The sequence below is a fragment of the Gorilla gorilla genome, chromosome 3 (assembly GCF_029281585.2).
Source record: "Gorilla gorilla gorilla isolate KB3781 chromosome 3, NHGRI_mGorGor1-v2.1_pri, whole genome shotgun sequence".
Lineage (NCBI taxonomy): Eukaryota > Metazoa > Chordata > Mammalia > Primates > Hominidae > Gorilla > Gorilla gorilla.
In genome coordinates, this window is record NC_073227.2 from 158,980,995 (window position 1) to 158,999,231 (window position 18,237).

Consider the following 18,237-nt stretch of genomic DNA (forward strand, 5'->3'; position numbering starts at 1 on the left):
TACAGTCATTTTTTAAAAATTTGACATACAAAGTTCAAGCCCATCACATAAAAAAATTGGATCAACTGTTTTTTTCCAACTTAAAATAAATCCAACAGGAAAGCACTGCCTGCAAGAGTTAAACATTTTTATTCCACAGATGCTGCCCCCAGCCCAACCTCCCCATCAGCAAGTTATGACAAAGGGAGGACTAGGTATTAGGAGAGAGATTTATGTAAACCCATCAAGATTGCTGAGGTTACCTTGAAAGGACGATGCATATCTGGGCATTTGTATCGAAGATAAATCAGCCCAGCAACTGCCAGCCCAATAAAAAGCCACCTGGCAAAACTGAGGAAATTCAAAAGACTGTCGAGGTCTCCAGAGAAGAGCATTATCATTGTCAAAGGGTGCTGAGGGGGGAAAGGGAAGCAAGCTTGGTGAATTCAGTGAAAACACAGATGATTAACAACAAAAACCTCACTATGCATTACGACCTTTTTCAAATAATTAGTTATACCGATAAATTATCATCATAGTTAAAACTTGGATTTGACTAATCTCTTTTCTATATTCTGTTGTCATAATCCATTTACACACCAGTAACAGTATGAGAGTGACATGGCCATTATACTTTATTCAAGTGGAATTCTATATGAATGTTGTGTTTTGTTTTTAGTTCCTTTTGCATTTGAGAGAAGATAGTATGTTTTCAAAGAGTAAAAAAGGGTACTCAATGACTCAAAATTGAAAGACTCAAAGATTGAGATGATTAGTAAATAACCGATAATGAACAGTAAAAGAGACCCAACTGGAAGATTTACAGAAAGCTCTGCAAATGCTCTCCGGTGAGCTCTTGGCTATCCACACCCAGGAAATACAGACACTCATAGGTGATTCTGTTGGCTCTTGATTGCAAAACATTGACCTTTTTTCCTCCACATTTACTCTCCTGGTGTGCTTGCCGTGTGTGACCCTCAAGACCACGGAGAAGAATGAAGCGCAGAGATCAGCTTAGCAAGTCTCTGCAGCTGCACATGCCAAGGACAGCATGACTGATAGCAGAGGCTTAAAATGAAAGCCCTCTTCACGGAATAATACATTCTGTTCCCACAAGTGACGTTAACGTCCAGATTCTGCACAGAGAGTACACATACTTTAAAAAGAAATTTCAAGGAAATGTTCTGAAACAAATTAAATGCATGAAAAAAAAATGTTCAGTGCATTCTGTGGTGCTCCTGACAACAGATTCCAGTTGAGAGAAATGTTACAAAATCATCAGTAAAAATGAATATAACATTGCCAATGGGTATTTGAGGACTTTTACACCTCATACAGTCTTTTGTAGCTCACATTTCACACTTTGCAGAAAGAATTTTACAACTCAAATTTACCTCGTGGTGCTTTTATTTTTATCCTGCAGGATAAAAGACACTTGCTCTCAAATGTCTCAAATGAATCATGGCACTGTCTAGGATTTTATCAATTGTTTCAATAATTTTGTGTGCATTTCATTATAAGGTGCATAGATGATACATCTGGGTACTTTCTGGACTGTAGCTTTTTGCTCTACTTTCCTTAAGTCATTGGGACTTAATACTCTACATTCTTTTCTGTGAGGTGCTATGTCGATGAGAGGAGCCAAGCTAATCATTTTCCTTAGACCTTACACATTTCTGCAAAGATGAAAGAGAGGTGATGATGATTTTTGCCCCAAAGCATCAAAAAAAAAATAGGCATCAGAAACATGGAGTAAAGGGAAGAGATGGAAGATATCCTGCCTCCCAAACTCCACCATGACATACATTAGCAATGAATGAGAAAGTAAGGTACTATCTAATGTCTGGTTGGAATTCCTTTTTGCTAACCTATTATTCAAGGTTATATCTAGATATACTTGTTAATATGCATTACCAAAACAATAACAGCTGGCAGAGGAGTGTGCTTGCGGACATGAATCATGGAGAGGATTTCTGGAAGGTGACCCTCTCGAGACGCAACATAGAATAACCTGATGGGAGAGAAATGTGGGTGGAGTTGACTGTATGATTGATCATTTCAAAGGGAAAATCCAAAAATCCCAGAGAAAACGTGCATCTTTTCATACCAAATGGTCAGGCATTCCTTAGGTGATTGCCTAAGTTCACTTTTCAAATAAGGTGGAGAAATATCATAGGAAATCTAAATTTGAATTTTACAAAATCTGCCAACATTATATTATTCTTTGAAGAGAAAGAATAGCAATATCTGACTCAGCATAGCTCTCTCTACATGTAAATAGCTGATGGGAAATCTAGTTCTAGATTCCTAGTATTATATGTGTGTTGTCAATCCAATTCAACAAACACACACACATGCACATCCACAGGTGCACACACCTATATGTAGCATTCACATTTATCTGATTGGCTTTTAATCGTATATTAAAAAGACTATTGCATCAAACTAAACAAAGGAAATACTGATGGTAGGGGTGGTGATTTCTGATGTCTCTTACTTTACTTTTTTCTTGGCATCTTCAGAGAAACAGAAAATTATATCACCAGAAATAAAATGCCGTTGTTAGACTGTGGAAATACTATTTTTTAAAAAGCCACATGTCCGTCTTCCAAATAAGCTATTAATAGGCAAGCAGTGCCCTCTAATGGACAGAATAAAACGTGCTGTTGATACTTGGACCAACATTTCAATCTTGCACGTCCCTTTAAAAACAACAGGTTTGGAGGCACTATTTCTGTTTTTTTAAAGTTATCCTTATCACATCCAATCTCAAAAACAGAAACGTGTTTCTGGAAATGCATGAACTCACTCACCTGGAGACAGCAAACACACCACCATTCATGGAGCCAAAGCAGGAGAGGGCAACAAAGATCGGAACTGCTAATGAGAAATTTCCCAGTAGCCGCTCAGAAAAGGTCTAGTGAAAGAAAGAACGAAGCAAATTAATGCCTTGCCAGAAAGTGGAATAAAATGAAACAATTTAGGCCAAACTTGCTCTATGACTTTCTATTAGCCTGGTGATACTTGTATGTTTTATAATTTCTCTCTTTGGTTAGGGGTCTGACTAACTCCGTAAACAATAATCAAAAGCAAGACCCATGGCATTGCTTGTTGCAAAACTATAGTCAAAGATCTAAACAAGCACCTTCTCTCTACTTTCAAAAAGCAATGATCCATTTATCGAATCTTTATCAACTATGATGTGTATTGTCTCTGACTCTGACAAGTGATAAAAGCTCAAATCAGAAGTTCTACTGGAGATAGAAATCTTTCTGTATAATACGTTCTCTTTAGCCTGGAAAACCATATTTTATATTGAAATACACTGAGAAGTATTACAGATATGTGTTTCATATGCCAATCCCATTCTTAGGGGTAAATAAAATAATTGATGACTTAATAATTTATAGCATATACATGAGTAGCTCTGAAAATCTGTTTCCCAGAAAATCACACTAGCTAAATCTCTGTTTATAAAGTCCCTCCCTCCCCCTCATGTATCTGTCAATTTCTTTTGTGGTTTCCTATAAAAAGGCTAGAACACAAATATAAGTCCGATAAGCCACAGAAACTTAAAAGATAAACACAACTTCTAAAATGTTCTTTTATGCCATGATATGTGCAATATTGCAAATTTCCATGAAGGATGTATTTTCCAAAAAAAGAAAATGTGTTGGATTCATTAGTTGTCCTTGATGCAGCTGGTGCTATGCAATTAATGGGCCACATTATGCCCAAAGAATAAGTGCTGCCCTTTGTCTCAAAAGATGAGATGACTGACCTGACTTCAATAAGCTTTGTATATTTGATTGTCTGGTGGGACTTAGAGCAGTGGTCGAAGTCTTTTTCAATATAGTGAACTCATACACAGGTTCAAATGAAATGAGATAATTTATTCCCTGTAGATGCTGCTGATATGAGGTAGTACTAACTATTTTAAAAGGAACTGACATCAAGTAATGGGAACCTAACTTTTCACCATTCATCGTTATGAGGTCAAGAGTGGATGGTCTCTTACTAGCTAAGTTTTATGCAAAATAAAAGTGTATCACAGAATAACAGTCTTATAACATGATCTTTGGGGACAAAGATGGTCCTAGTGTCAAATAAATTTTGGAAAATGCTATAAAATTATGTGTATCCACTTCTTAGGGAGTTAAAATGAACGTTGGTATCTTTAATATTCTGAGAAGTATTATAACAACATCTGTTTAACTTTGAATAACCCAGTATTTCCTAAATTTATTAATATCGCAGGACTAGTATTCAAAAGGATATACTAGGAAAACCAAATTTATATGGTCCACATCAAAAGTCTTAAGTGACACTTGGGGAAAGGATTTTGAGTTTGCATATGAAAAGTTTACAAACAGGAAAGTGTACAGAATAAATTGTAATTTGCATACAAAAAAATGCATTTATTTAGATTCAATAACTGTCCGCCTATCTTTAAAGACATGCTGGGAGAATAAGCTTTGACAGATTTTCAAGCATGTATGTGTGAAACTGTTTTATAAGAAATTAGAAATAATGGGAAATCATATAGGAATTTAGATATATCAGTTAAATGGAATATGCTAAGGTATGCTCTAAATTTTTAAAATATTCACTATTATTCAGGTCAAGAAAAGATTACTGAATTTCAAAACACTTTCTGCTAGAGGGAACTACTATAAAATTGCATCAACTCATTAACCTAAATTCCAATTGGCATTTTCCCAACTTGGACTTACCACTGCCACTGCATTTGAAAGCAGCAGCTCCTCAGCATTAATGGTCGTAAAGTAGGCCACATTTGTCAGCACATAGCCAATGGTGACAATGGCCATGGATATACATATTGCAAGGGGAATGGTTCTGAAATGCACAAAGGAATCACTTATTCATTATCTTTTGTTAGCCATTCTCTGATACCGAAGAAAATAACAGGCTAATTCAAATGAAGAATATAATGGTATCTACAATAATTATAGGCTCTGTTGGGTATGTATAAACATTTCATCAGGGCAAAAAACCACATATTCCTTTGTAACTTAATAAGGTCCATGGGGGCAGATACTTCGTCTGTCTTGTCTATTGCTATACCCCAGAACATATGGATTTATGTCATTCATCTACTCCGTAAATGCTACAGCAGTGTTTCTCAAACTTGAGATGCATCAGAATCACCTGCAGGGCTTGTTAAAACACAGACTGCTGAGCTCCACCCCACAGCTTCCAATTCAGTAGGATTTGCATTCCTTATGTGTTCCTAGGTGATTCTGAGGCTGCTGATCAGGCCACACTTTGAGAACCACTGTCCTATAAACATTTCTAATACTAATTCACTGCCTTGACACCTTTCTAACACTACTCCTTTAAAACATTTTTCACATTCAATGTTTTTTCCATCAATAGCTTTCATTCCCACCAAATAAACGCACACTTTTGGAAGTATGATAGTGGGATATATCTACCTTTCTAAATGTGGCCATAATTTTGTATATAAGACAAGAAAGCACAGAAGTGTTCACAATAATGACTTTGCACTGCCCTGCTGTGAGTTCAAAGGAAGCTCAAGATCGTGAATATCTAATAATGCAACAGCGCAGATAATCCCATGAAATTAGAGGTGACATGCTGTGAAGTACAGACGACCGGACAGTGCTGACATTATGTGGCATCAAGAAGTACCCGACACAAATGCAATATTATGTCTTCATTTAATGCACTGGGAAAGCCAGGAAGTTACTGACCCTAATAATTTGATTCCATGTTACCAATACACATTACTTGCTTAACATAATCGCCTCTTCAGACTCTCTCCAGTTCAGGCAACTTAAACCTTCAACTGCCTGCACAAAGGCTGATCGTTTTTCAGCCATAGTGCTTATCAGCCCTCACGGAGCCTTCACCCTGCTGGGTGCCACTAATGAAGACCTCAATATAATTTCTTCCAAGATGAAAATGCAGTTCAGAATCAGGGGGGAAAAGGCACAGCCTGCCTCACTACCCAAGCTGGGTGTGTTTAGCACACTTAAGTCCCAGCACATTATACCAAACAGCGATATCCCCTGTTGAAAACATGCGAGCCTAGCCAGTCAGCAACTGTCATTCATTATGCTGCTTGGAGCCTGACACTTCCCCCGATTCCCAAAGCTTTCAGCCTTGATGAGGAAACACATTGACCTCTAAATCCTGACATCCTAATATGAAAGTAGCAGATGGTCCCCTTCCCTAGTGTGAAGAGGGTCCTGTGGAATTTTGTTAACACTATAACATGCACTGCTAGTTGTGATTGATAAATGCTACATTTAAGTAAAGAAAATCACTGAGCCAATCAAATATGAAAGGATGAATGGCATAAAGCAAATTAAAGATGAATTCTGTTTCTTTGTAAGAAGGGCTATTATAAAGGCAAAAGGGTAAGAAGGAGAACATGAAGGTGTATACACAGCTTTTCAACCACTCAGTGTATTATTTTGACCTTGAATCCTTTCAGCTTTTATAAGATCCCCATATGGGGAGTAAACTCTTTCTATGGAGGAGAGAGGAAGAGAGGAAAAGAAGAAGAGAAAAAGACTCTCTGTTCCTTGCAAGCATATGCTTAAGGTATATAAAGTTTCCATTAATAAAAAATGAAGTGACATTATTAATTGCAGTGAAGTAACCTATCCAAAACAGAGAGTACGGTCACATCACATGATGCTGCAAAATAGCAGAAAGAAATAAGTCTGAAATTTAGGATTGTGGCTCTCCCAGCATAGAATTTATCTTCCCAGTCCAGCTCCTCCAAGTCAGCCCCCTGCCTGTTTCCTGCCTAGACATTACAGTCTCTCTGAGGGCCGTTTCCTAAATTGATCTAAGCAGAAGGGATCCTAGAAAATCTAACCTTCTAGGTTGGTTTCCCTTCATTCTGTTTGTTAATAACAACAACAGAAGCAGCTGCTACCATTGGGCTGCTATGTGCCCAACATTTTATTAGGCACTTTACATACGTGTCTCCTTTTGTCCTTAGAAAATTCTGTGAGTTAGGAACATCAGCACATTTTATATATGAGAAAATAAAGTCTTCGAGAGCTTAAATAACTATTTAAGGATACACAATTGGTAAGTGGAAGCCCCAGAATTCAGGTGCATACACACCCTACCTTGAAATTCGGGCATTTGGACCACCAAAGTGTATTCACTTTCAAGCATGTGGGTCCCTCAACTCTATTACTTTTAAGGAAAATCATAGTTGTTTAATATAAAGCTTATTAGAGCTTTTATCAAACTAGTATTTCTCATGTATTCTTTAACACTACAGTTTTATCTATCATAAAGAAGGGGGCAAACTGATTTCATGATTTTTATCACTTTTCTGTGTAACATGAATTGTAATGTCAAGTGAATGTTTTCAAATAGTTTCACTGTTTGGGAAATAGAATTTTAAAATTATGTATTATTTAAAAGAAACAGAAGCTCACAATAAATTTCCCTAAAAAAACTTTTTTTTATAGAGAAGGAGGGAAGGTAACCATGCCTCAGATAAACAGAAACAGACTAACAATCTTACTATCAGCCAAATATACTACACAGATATTAGTGAGAAAAATAACAGCTTAAAATATAAACAAAGGAGAGAGTCTAATCTTGATGCAATGCACAGCATATCCAGTAATTTCTCTATAATTATTCTTTTTTAAAAAAATTTTCTTTTTTTTTAAGATAGAGTCTCACTCTGTCGCCCAGACTTGAGTGCAGGGGCACAATCTCAGCTCACTGCAACTGCTGCCTCCCGAGTTCAAGCAACTCTCCAGCCTCAGCCTCCCAGTAGCTGGGATTATAGGCACCCATCACTATACCCAGCTAATTTTTTTATCTTTATTAGAGACAGGGTTTCACCATGTTGGCCAGGCTGTTCTCAAACTCCTGACCTCTAGTGATCCTCCTGCCTCGGCCTATCGAAGTGATGGGATTACAGGCGTGAGCCACGACGCCCAGCTGATAATTAGATGGAATTAAGCAATAGCAAGTTGGTTGGGGTATGGCAAAATAGCCACTAGCTTCCATTCTTAGGTTCCATTTCACTTTGACAGGGGGAAGGGGGTGGGGAGGCTCTCTTGGCTGTTTTGGCATAAACAGCCATTATTGACAGAGGAGAGCAGTTGACTCCTTCAGAAGAGCTTGGCCCTACACAGTTAACTCTAGGTTTCAAGTATCAAAGTGTAAGAGCCACTGGGTGAACTGATAAAAGCTATTAGGCCATGCCAGAGCAATCTTTCTGGAGGCTTTAGACGCACAGCGCAGATAGCATTGCTAGTAACCCAAGATTAAGGCAAATGGCACTTGATAATGAAGGGAATTAGAGGAAGGAACCAGTAGGCCACAGATATTTCAAAGCCTCTGTGTTCTTGTGAGGTATCCACCAATCCTAAATGCAACAAAAGCAAAGCATAATTTTTAAGCTGAGTAAAAATGACTCACTCTTAACAAAATTAAGTTCTATTCTTTCTCAAATGTTAGTACATGTTTGTTATGACTAACGAAATACCATTTACAAGAGTTACTTAATCCTAACAGCTTTTTGTCATATATGCTCTTTTCAATTAACAGGCATTAAGTATGTGAGAGTCTGCTATTTTTATTAGTTGTAAATGGTCTTCAGTCAAAAAGGTCTTGGATAGTCTTCTTTTCTTATGGGCTTATTTTAAATTGGCACTTATAACCAGTCTATGTCACACATACTTGCTTTATTTGAAATTGTTAAATGGAAGTCTCTAAAACATGTGCTTAGAAGCATTTTTGTTCTGAGTGATAGGCTTCCCCAGAAATGAAAATGGCCCTATAATGATGGCAGGCAACTTATGTTTGTATAATCTACAAAGCACTGGCAAATACATCTTATTTTATCTTTAAATATATGCATGTCATTTTAAATCATTTGTGGAAGGAGAAGGAGCATGTGCAAACAAAATTTACAACAACCCATGGAAACAGGAAGTAATACCCGCAATTTTTAAACAAGAAAACCAAGGCTCAGAGAGGTTGAGTGACATAACCAAGGTCACAAAAGTAGTAAGCGGGAGGGCTGGAACCAGAACCCACCTCTTCTGGCCCTAAGTTCCACACACATGGTACATCTTGTCACAATGTCATGGCTGCTTTGTGCCTGCTTTAACTCTAGGTACAAGGCCCCCAGCACCTTTACATGCTGACAAACATGTATTATATTTTATATAAATGAGGCAAATATTAGAAGACTAATTGTCATGGTGTGACACATTTTAAGCCAAGTATATTTTTCTTCACATCTAATAGTAGAAATAGTAGAAAAAACATTCACACCACAAATAAACTTGCAAATAATGCAGAATAAGGTGCATTTTTTAAAGCATGCTTTGCAACTCTATCATGGAGCATCAGAAATGACTATTGTTTCCAGTGCATCATTTTCGCTAAAAGTGATCCTTGCTATGAAAATGAAATGAGTAAACCTAGCTTGATTCTCCAGAGAAGTCAAGGAGACCTGAAGGTTAGAAGGATTTCTGACATTCAGCCCACATGAGTGGTCTGAATTACATGAGTAATTCTCTAATCGCCTGAATTTAGGATATTTCAAGATTATTTTATAACATGAATACAGTCTTCTGAGATTTGTGCAAGTCCAAATAGATCATATACACTCCCCTCTGTTGGACACATAGAATGGTGACTACAGAACTCATGGATCCCGGGGCATCTAAGCTTGTCTTTGTGCTGTGGGGCTAGGCATGAGGATAGGCAGTTCTGTCAAAACCTACATTTGTGTGTTCTGGAGAGAAATGGTTGATGCTTCACATTTCTATTTAAAAATTCTAAATATTTTAACAAATGTACTTGGCATTCAGAAAAAAAGAAAGGAGGGAAAGAGAAAAAATTAAGAAGAACAAAAAATGGCAAATACCTTAAAATGTAAGATTTAAAACATAAAGGGAAACTGGGGACTATTTCTTTACATACAATTGACATGGAGCTGTAATTTATCTCAACATAAAGTACTTATAATTATATTAAGTACCTTTTGATTCAAAGCATTTATTTTTGAATCATACTTGTTTCACATTTTCTTTACAGTGACCCTGTAAAGACCTTGAAAGCTTTTCTGTAGGTCTGACCCAGAAATGACGCAAACATCTCTCACTTCTCTCTTTTCAACCCACCAATTTACTTTTTTGCAGAAGTACTCTATCTTATTACCACAGCTGTTAATTTTATTCTACCCTTCAAACTTCAGTCATGTGTTGCAGACAAAAAAAGTAAATGAGTACATTTCAAAGAAAAGCTATCCGTATTTTTCATTCACATGAGTTTTCTTCCATACATTTTGACATACTTTCCCTGACTCTTGCTCACACTAAACTCTCCAGAGACCCCTTGACATGGAACTGTCCTATCTGCCTCTCTGATTTCTGACATTTCTAGCAGGGATTGAAGTACAAGTAAGCGTTCAAGAAAACAGTTTTCCAGACATGAAAAAAATTGGACTACAGATGACTGGGAGCATCTGTAGAAGAACACACATTTCTTTGTGTGTTTTCAGTGATTTTGCCTCATTGTCATTTAGTGCTATGGCGGTAACTCTAGTTTTCTACTGAGTGGGAATTTGGCTATTAAAAACATTATAAATGAAATGTATTTGAAGAGACATAGCACATAGTTGCAGGGAAGGCATAGGTGGTCACTGAAAAAAATATAGCAAGAGGAAGAAAACATTCAATAAGCCTATTTATGAACATTTTTTAAAGGTCTATGGTTCATGTTCATACTTAATGATGATTCTGGACCAAGGCTGAACAAAGTGATGGGCCGAGCATATTGTTACATAAATGTGCACAGTGATCTCACTGATTTCCAGCATCAAACACCTGCCCTCTGCTTCTTACTGAACCACGGCAAGGCTATGGGTGTTTTCACTGAGACATTTTAAATTTCAATACCACTGATGTCTAATCTAAATCTCACCATTCTCCATTGTCCACAGATGAAGAACTCCATAAAAGAAGAGAAGACAGAGAGACCTGTAGGGAGATGTAAGAAATGAACAGACAAAGATTAAAAGACTGCAGGGTTAAAGGAAGCTCATGGAAAAATGTGCAGAGATGCATAAAGGAAGGAGAAAAGTGCAGCAAAGCCACATAGAAAAATGGCCAGAAGGGTCACTCTTAGCCACCACCATACAGAAAAATGAACTAAAATGAAAACTCACAACTCAGGAATATGGAATAATAAGCAATCAGAAACATAAATATAAGCAGTTTTATCTATTCATTATTTTTATTCTACTATTAGAATAAATTCATGACTAAATAAAATTATTCAGCAAAATGTAGCTTGAGAGTAAATTTTCATTTGCTTGCATTTCATACACACAAAAAATTTGCATTGTCTGCATCTCATTTTTTCTCATTTTCTAAAGACTTAGAGTGTGTCTTCCAGATACATTACAGTTATCCATATTTATCATGGATAAACACAAACATATTTGTAGGGAAGTTCTAGTGTACAAAGCAAAATTGGTTTTAAATAAAATAGCAATTAAAAAACTAAGAACACAAAAGATTTTAATAGTAATAAATTAAATTTTACACTGATGTTCAATTCTTGTATCTCTTAGGTTGTTTTTAATTTTTTTAAAAAATTTATTATTTTCCTCAGGATTTGGTCTACACAACACTAAGATAATGCAACATTTCGGTAAATGATTTTTATAATAGTGTTTCTAAAATTCAGATTTACAGCTCAGACAACCAACTACTCACCAAAAGTCTGTTTTCTCTTTCCAAAGTACAAGTTATTTATGAGAAGCAGCTACCAAAACAGACACCACATTTCCCAGCCCCTCTTTTATCTAGGAGGGGCAAGTGACTCATTCTTGCAAACAGAATGTGAGTAGATGTGCCATTGAAGACCAAGGTGGTTAAGTGTGTCACCTTGTGACATTCTTTTCCTGAGTGAGCTAGTTGCAAAGGACCTATAGCATGACAAAGCCACATGATGAAAGGAATACGGGTCACAGAATAAACGTGAAAGCCTACTGGTGGCCAGGGACACCAACAATGGAGTGTTATATAATTTTTAAAAATAAACTTTTGATTGTTCAAAGCCATTGAAATTTTGTGGGTTGTCTGTTGTAACAGCTAGCATTATTCTAACTAATAAAAGAATGAAGGACCTCATTATATCAAGACTTTTTTGTAGCTTTTAATTAGTCTATACAAGACTTAAAATGGGTCCTCATTAAATTTTATTTTATAGTATATTATTTGTTTTATGAGACAAGCATATGATATAAAATTATTAAAATGATGTCCTAAATTACAATATCAAATAAAAACTGATTTTCATCTTTAAAAGCTAGGAGAGAAAATAATTATTATTCTTACTTCCCCAAAACAGAGGAAAGACAGACCCCATTGTTCGCTATTTTGAAATTTAAAAATCTCTTGCGTTTCTGAAAATTGCCACCCATCCAACAAAGAACAAAGTACAATTGCCTCTTGTTTTGCCCAAGGACTCATGATAAGACAAGCAACGTTAAGTAAATATACTCTTATGCTAAAAACAAGGCAACATAAAATAGATATATATGCTTTGGCATGGTAAATGGGAATGAGGTTCAAAATTCCCTTAGACAGTAAACACATGTCTTAGAAGGAACTGACAACACTTATACTATACACACACAACCAGGTCCCATCACATTTCTGCTGCATAATAAGAAATGAAACAAGTAAATATGGAGACATTCAATCCCACCAAACGAACTACTGCTTCTACCACCCAAAATTGCCTCCAACATTTCTGACCAACAAAGGCAAGTGCAACTAATATTGATGATTTCACTTTGATATCTGGTGATCAACTAAACAACTGGCTTTCAAGTAGGGTGCTCTGGGAATTAGAATATAAGATAAGCAATGGGATTATAGACTATCCTGTTCTCACTCATTTCAACCAGATGAGTCCTCTCTTACTAGTTTTATGTATTGACATTCTATCAAAGAAAGATGTGTTCCAGTAGTTGAGGTAGGTTTTAAAATCACTGTTCTAGATGCTCAAAGTCATGTCTTTACATCACTTTGTGGACCCAATGCTGGCTTCCTATAGTTTAAAATATATAGGAATTGGGCCTGGTGCAGTGGCTCACACCTGTAATCCTAGCACTTTGGGAGACTGAGGCAGGTGGATCACCTGAGGTCAGGAGTTTGAGACCAGGTTGGCCAATATGGTGAAACCCCATCTCTATTAAAAATAGAAAAATTAGCGAGGCATGGTGGCGGGCACCTGTAATCCCAGCTACTTGGGAAACTGAGGCAGGAGAATCGCTTGAACCCGGGAGGTGGAGGTTGCAGTGAGCCAAGACTGTGCCACTGCACTCCAGCCTGGGCAACAAGAGTGAGACTTCATCTTAAATAAATAAATAAAATATAGATGAGTTGGTTTTATAAAATGCCTAAATATGAATGATTATATAGGTATGCATGCACATATTTGACCCTAAAATTGAAAATAATTTTTCACTGCAATAAATCTCTATTCATACTCTTAGGGTAATTAAGGGAAAAATAATTTTAGCAAATGAAGCTAACGTTAGTAGGGAAAGTATAAAATTGATAGGGAAGCCAATAGAAATGGCCTGGCTTTAGTTAAAGTGGTAAATCCACATGCCAAGGCCACAGAGGACATGACATAGCAGCTGAAAGGAGCAAAGGGAAAGGTGGGAAAGAGAAAAAAACAGAGTTGATGGGCTAAGCACCCTGCCAGTTCAGAGAGATAATATGTCACTGTCAAGAAAGTGGTGATGAAGACTCCTGGTTGGAACAGTTGACAGTTTCCTGAAAAGGTCACAAAGGCTCTCAGAATGGCAGAACCTCCTGTAAGCCCTCCCTCTCCTCTCCTCAGGCTGTCCATTTATAAAAATTCATATTCCCTGCAGAAATGGAAATGTTGTGATCTTTTATCTTTCAGCTCAAAAGTTAAAACTTTTGAAAAATAAGCTTTTGTGCATTCATTTTATATTTACTAATGCCTTTTCTTAGACTACAAAGATTCATGTCCCTCTCTTTAGGAACATTTTTCTCAAGTCAAGTGCCACTATCTAATGGCTCAGGGACTCTCTGCCCAAGGGAAACAAAAGTGGTTCATAAAATTGTCCATCTCTTAATTTCTCTTTGCTTCCATCATTTCCCTCAGCTTTATACTCTAAATTCCCACAACCAAGAAAAATATCTATATATACCATCCCAAATGTAAATTGTCTTTTGGTGACATCTTTTCTCTGGAGTTCTGTCTCTGATATTTGTATTCACTTGATTTCACAGAATTATGGAAAGTCTGGCATTAGTCATGTCCCCATCACTAGCAGAAACACAGATCACCAAATCTCTCTGGACTTACACTTCCCCATGAGTTGACAAGGGTGTTGAATTAATGAAATCTAAAGTTCGTTTTCTTGAAAGTTCATTATTTAATAATTTTAGCTCATAAAGCTAATCTCTAAAGATTGTTTAATAGAATTCTTTGAAAACTCAGTTAAGCCCACTTGCTCATGTAACAGAGCATCCTAAGGAAGTTTCTGCATTTATTTTGCTCTGTCATTCACAGGAGAGAATAGGATGCCAACTTTACAATCTCTTCTCCTGTCTTCTGAAGATGTGATTCTGTCCTCAAGCAGCAGTACAGCACATCAAAGTACCTTCCATCATTATAACTTCAAAGTGTCAGCCTGGCTGAAAAATAATGATCATTACAGAAGATCATTTAAAGGATAAGTGATCTGTTCACTCTTCTGCATTCTAAAAAGGCTGCCTGTGGGATCAGGTCAGACCTCTGGAAGGTCACATACATTGACTGTATTATTTAATGTAATGTCTTCATAAGTCACTGTATCTTACAACCTTAGCTTTTATCAAAACCTTATTGCAAGAAATGTTTTAAAAACCATCTGAATTTCAGGAGGATATTTCCCATTGCATTTATTAACATTCTTTATATCGAGTTCATTCATTTAATCAATGTTTGTTAAATATCTTCTATATGCTAGACATTATAATAAGCAAAGGGATAAAGACATCAGCTACACACAAAAATTCATCCTCTCACGGAATCTAAAATTCAAACAGGACAAGACATGGAGGACCCTCTCCCTGGCATGCTGCTCCCCCTAGATCTTCACATGGTTGCCCCCATTTTTCTCAGATCAAAGTCTCCCTCCTCAGAGAAACCTTACCTCCTTCTTCTAAGTAGGTCTCCCACCCTGGGACTCTCCATTACCTACTGTTTTTAATATGAAGATAAACTAAAACATCTTCTGACTCCTTATAGTCTCTTCAAACACCTTTATTTATGTATTCATACTCACCAATTCCATAAAAATATTAAGACTATTCAATGAGCATTATTAAGGGCCCTTGAAGTGTTTCCTCTAAATCTCTAGTGCAAACATTTTTGAGAAGGGTTGTCAGGACGGTTTGTCATCCTCAAGGATAACTCTGCTTTTTATGTGTCTTGTAACCACATGCAGAAAGGGTTTCTGGCTTCTTTGACCTCTTTTGTTGTTGTTTTATTTATTTTTTATTATTTTTATTTTTGGCAAAGACTTAAAGAAGGCTTAAAAAAATGGAAGCAGTGAAGAGAAAGGGGAAAATAGAAAGAAAGTTAAGAGGCAGCTTAACAGAGAAAGGAAATGTTTATTCCACCAAATCCTCATGTGAATTCTAAATTATTAAATCTCTGAGAACACCTGATTTATGAACAGGATAACACTGCCCCTTGCCGAAATTATTTGTAATAAAAAGCAGGAAATCTCCTGAAGTTCATCTCAGATTTAATATCAAACACAGCAGCCACACCTGAACATCTCTCCATAAAACACGAAAACGGCATGGTGTGATCAGCCAGCAGCCACCAGTGGGGAGTTGGGTACAAACAGGGTGTGAGTGCCATGGAAAGGATCAGGCCTCACTAATCTAGAGAAACCAGCCAATGAAAAATAGCAACAGACTGAAATAATGTCAACACTTGGAAGGGAAAGGAGCACAAGGAAGACTCACTTCTAAATATACAACAGCCAGTTCACATTCCTTGTCAAAATACTGAGCTCCCTCCGTGACGACTGAAGTTGAAAGAGCAACACAATTGTGTTTTGTGTATGCATATTTAGAATATACCAAGTGAGGATGAAGCACCATGGGGAAAAAAAGACTTGTTATGAAATAGGCTTACATTGATATTGCCTTTTTAAAATTTTATTTTATTTTATTTTTATTATTTTATTTTATTATTATTTTTTAGACAGAGCCTCACTCTTGTCACCCGGGCGGGAGTGCAATGGCACAATCTCGGCTCACTGCAACCTTCACCTCCTGGGTTCAAGCGATTCTTCTGCTTCAGCCTCCCGAGTAGCTGGGATTACAGGCAACTGCCACTACACTCAGCTAATTTTTGTATTTTTAGTAGAGACAGGGTTTCACCATGTTGGCCAGGCTGGTCTCAAACTCTTGACCTCTGGTGATACGCCCACCTTGGCCTCCCAAAGTGCTAGGATTACAGGCGTGAGCCACCGTGCCTGGCAATATTGCCATTTTGTAAGAAAAGTAGCAAACCTCTAATAAGAATTTCATTAAAATTTGATTCAAATATTTTTCTACAGATACTTGGTTCAAAAAGAAGAAAGATGTCAAGAATGAAAAGATATCTTATTATTTCTAGTGTAGACTTCTTAGGTAATGTGTTCATTACCATTTTTATAACATATGTAGTGAAGGATTCTTTCTCAGGATTATATATCCAACTATTTGAATACATATATAATAATTAAATTTATTCATGTTTAATCTAAGGCAATTTCAATAATTATCAGAATCATAAAGAAATATTTTTTGCATGTTTTCATTAATACTTCCATTAACATTTTGGCATTTGCTATGTTGTTAAGAAGTATTCTGAAAAGTAGAAAATCATATTAAAAAGTTGCTGTATTAATAGGATTTGGGGGTAAAAAGAACAAAAGACAAAAAGAGGAAGATTAATGTCATTAGTAGGTACTTGGGAAGTTACTTCAATTAGTTAACATTTTTTAAATCTGAAAGAAGAAAAGTAAGTCAAGTTAATAAACCATAGTACACAGAAAAATAAATTTTTGGACTATAAAAGACTCAGCCATATACATGGACTATATCTTTATATAGAGCAGATTTAATTGTGAGAGATAACACTACCAAGATAATTTGAAACACCATGAGCTTTAAATTTAAAAGCACTATACAGATTCTCTTCATCCACGTGAACAGCTAAGAGTAAAAACGACCTCTATGCAAATATAAGTTATACTCAATGTTGACTTATTCAGAGAAAAATAATAATAATTGAGGCTACTTTTCCCTTCAGATTAAAAAAGAGTATTACAAACTTTTAATAAAATTATATAGTAATTGGTTGATATATCTATAAAAAGGCAAGTGGAATAGATTGCCTTGAAATACAACTTAGTATATAACATAAAAATATATTAATTTTATTATTATAATGACAAGTATCAATGTAATATATTGTAAGTATCATAAATATAATAAAAAGTATCATCAATATAATATAATGTAAGTATCATAAACTAAGGAGTAATATGACTATTTGCTAATACTGGGATATTGAGAAAATTGGGGGAAAGTCAAGAGCCTATATTATATCAGGTGCAAAAAAAAAATCCATTCCAGATAAGGTAAAGAGTGGGCTGTAAAAAAGAAAACAGGAAAAACAAACAAACAGAAAATATGAGTGAGATGAAAATGATCTAGGGACGTAAAAATTTGCAGATCATAATAGCAATACAGAAATAAAAAATTATTATATCTAACTACAAATTATAGAAACAAAACCACAAGTTTTGTAAGCAGTGATCATAAAGAAAATTGAGTGATGTGAAAAACTGGGACAAACTTTTTACGAATAATATAATAGATAAAGAATCAATACCCATAATATACAAAGAATTCTGATGAATCCCCAATATTCATGCTCCAAAATGGTAACCACATGTAGCTGCTAAAAATGCTGGAAGTATTGAGCCTCACTGGTGATCAAATGAATGCATTTTCAAACCATGAGGTGTAATTTTTGCCTTTCAATTAACCAGGATTTTTTAAAATAATGATACCCAACACTATAAGTATTCTTAGCTATTGCTATTGGGAGAGGAAATTAATATATCCACTTTGGAAAGCAACTTGGAAATAGACAAACCGTTTTAAAGTTTGT

General features: G+C 36.1%; 1 protein-coding gene across 1 annotated transcript in view; it reads right to left on the reverse strand.

Moving 5' to 3' along the window:
- Window positions 1–18,237, reverse strand: part of SLC7A11 (solute carrier family 7 member 11) — a 78,495-nt gene that overhangs the window by 16,148 nt on the left and 44,110 nt on the right. The window contains exons 7-10 of the mRNA XM_004040391.4: window positions 4,713–4,836; window positions 2,793–2,896; window positions 1,894–1,990; window positions 243–392 (exon numbers count right to left, since the gene is read on the reverse strand). Coding sequence (XP_004040439.1) covers window positions 243–392; window positions 1,894–1,990; window positions 2,793–2,896; window positions 4,713–4,836 — 475 coding nt within the window. The remainder of the gene's footprint in view (window positions 1–242; window positions 393–1,893; window positions 1,991–2,792; window positions 2,897–4,712; window positions 4,837–18,237) is intronic.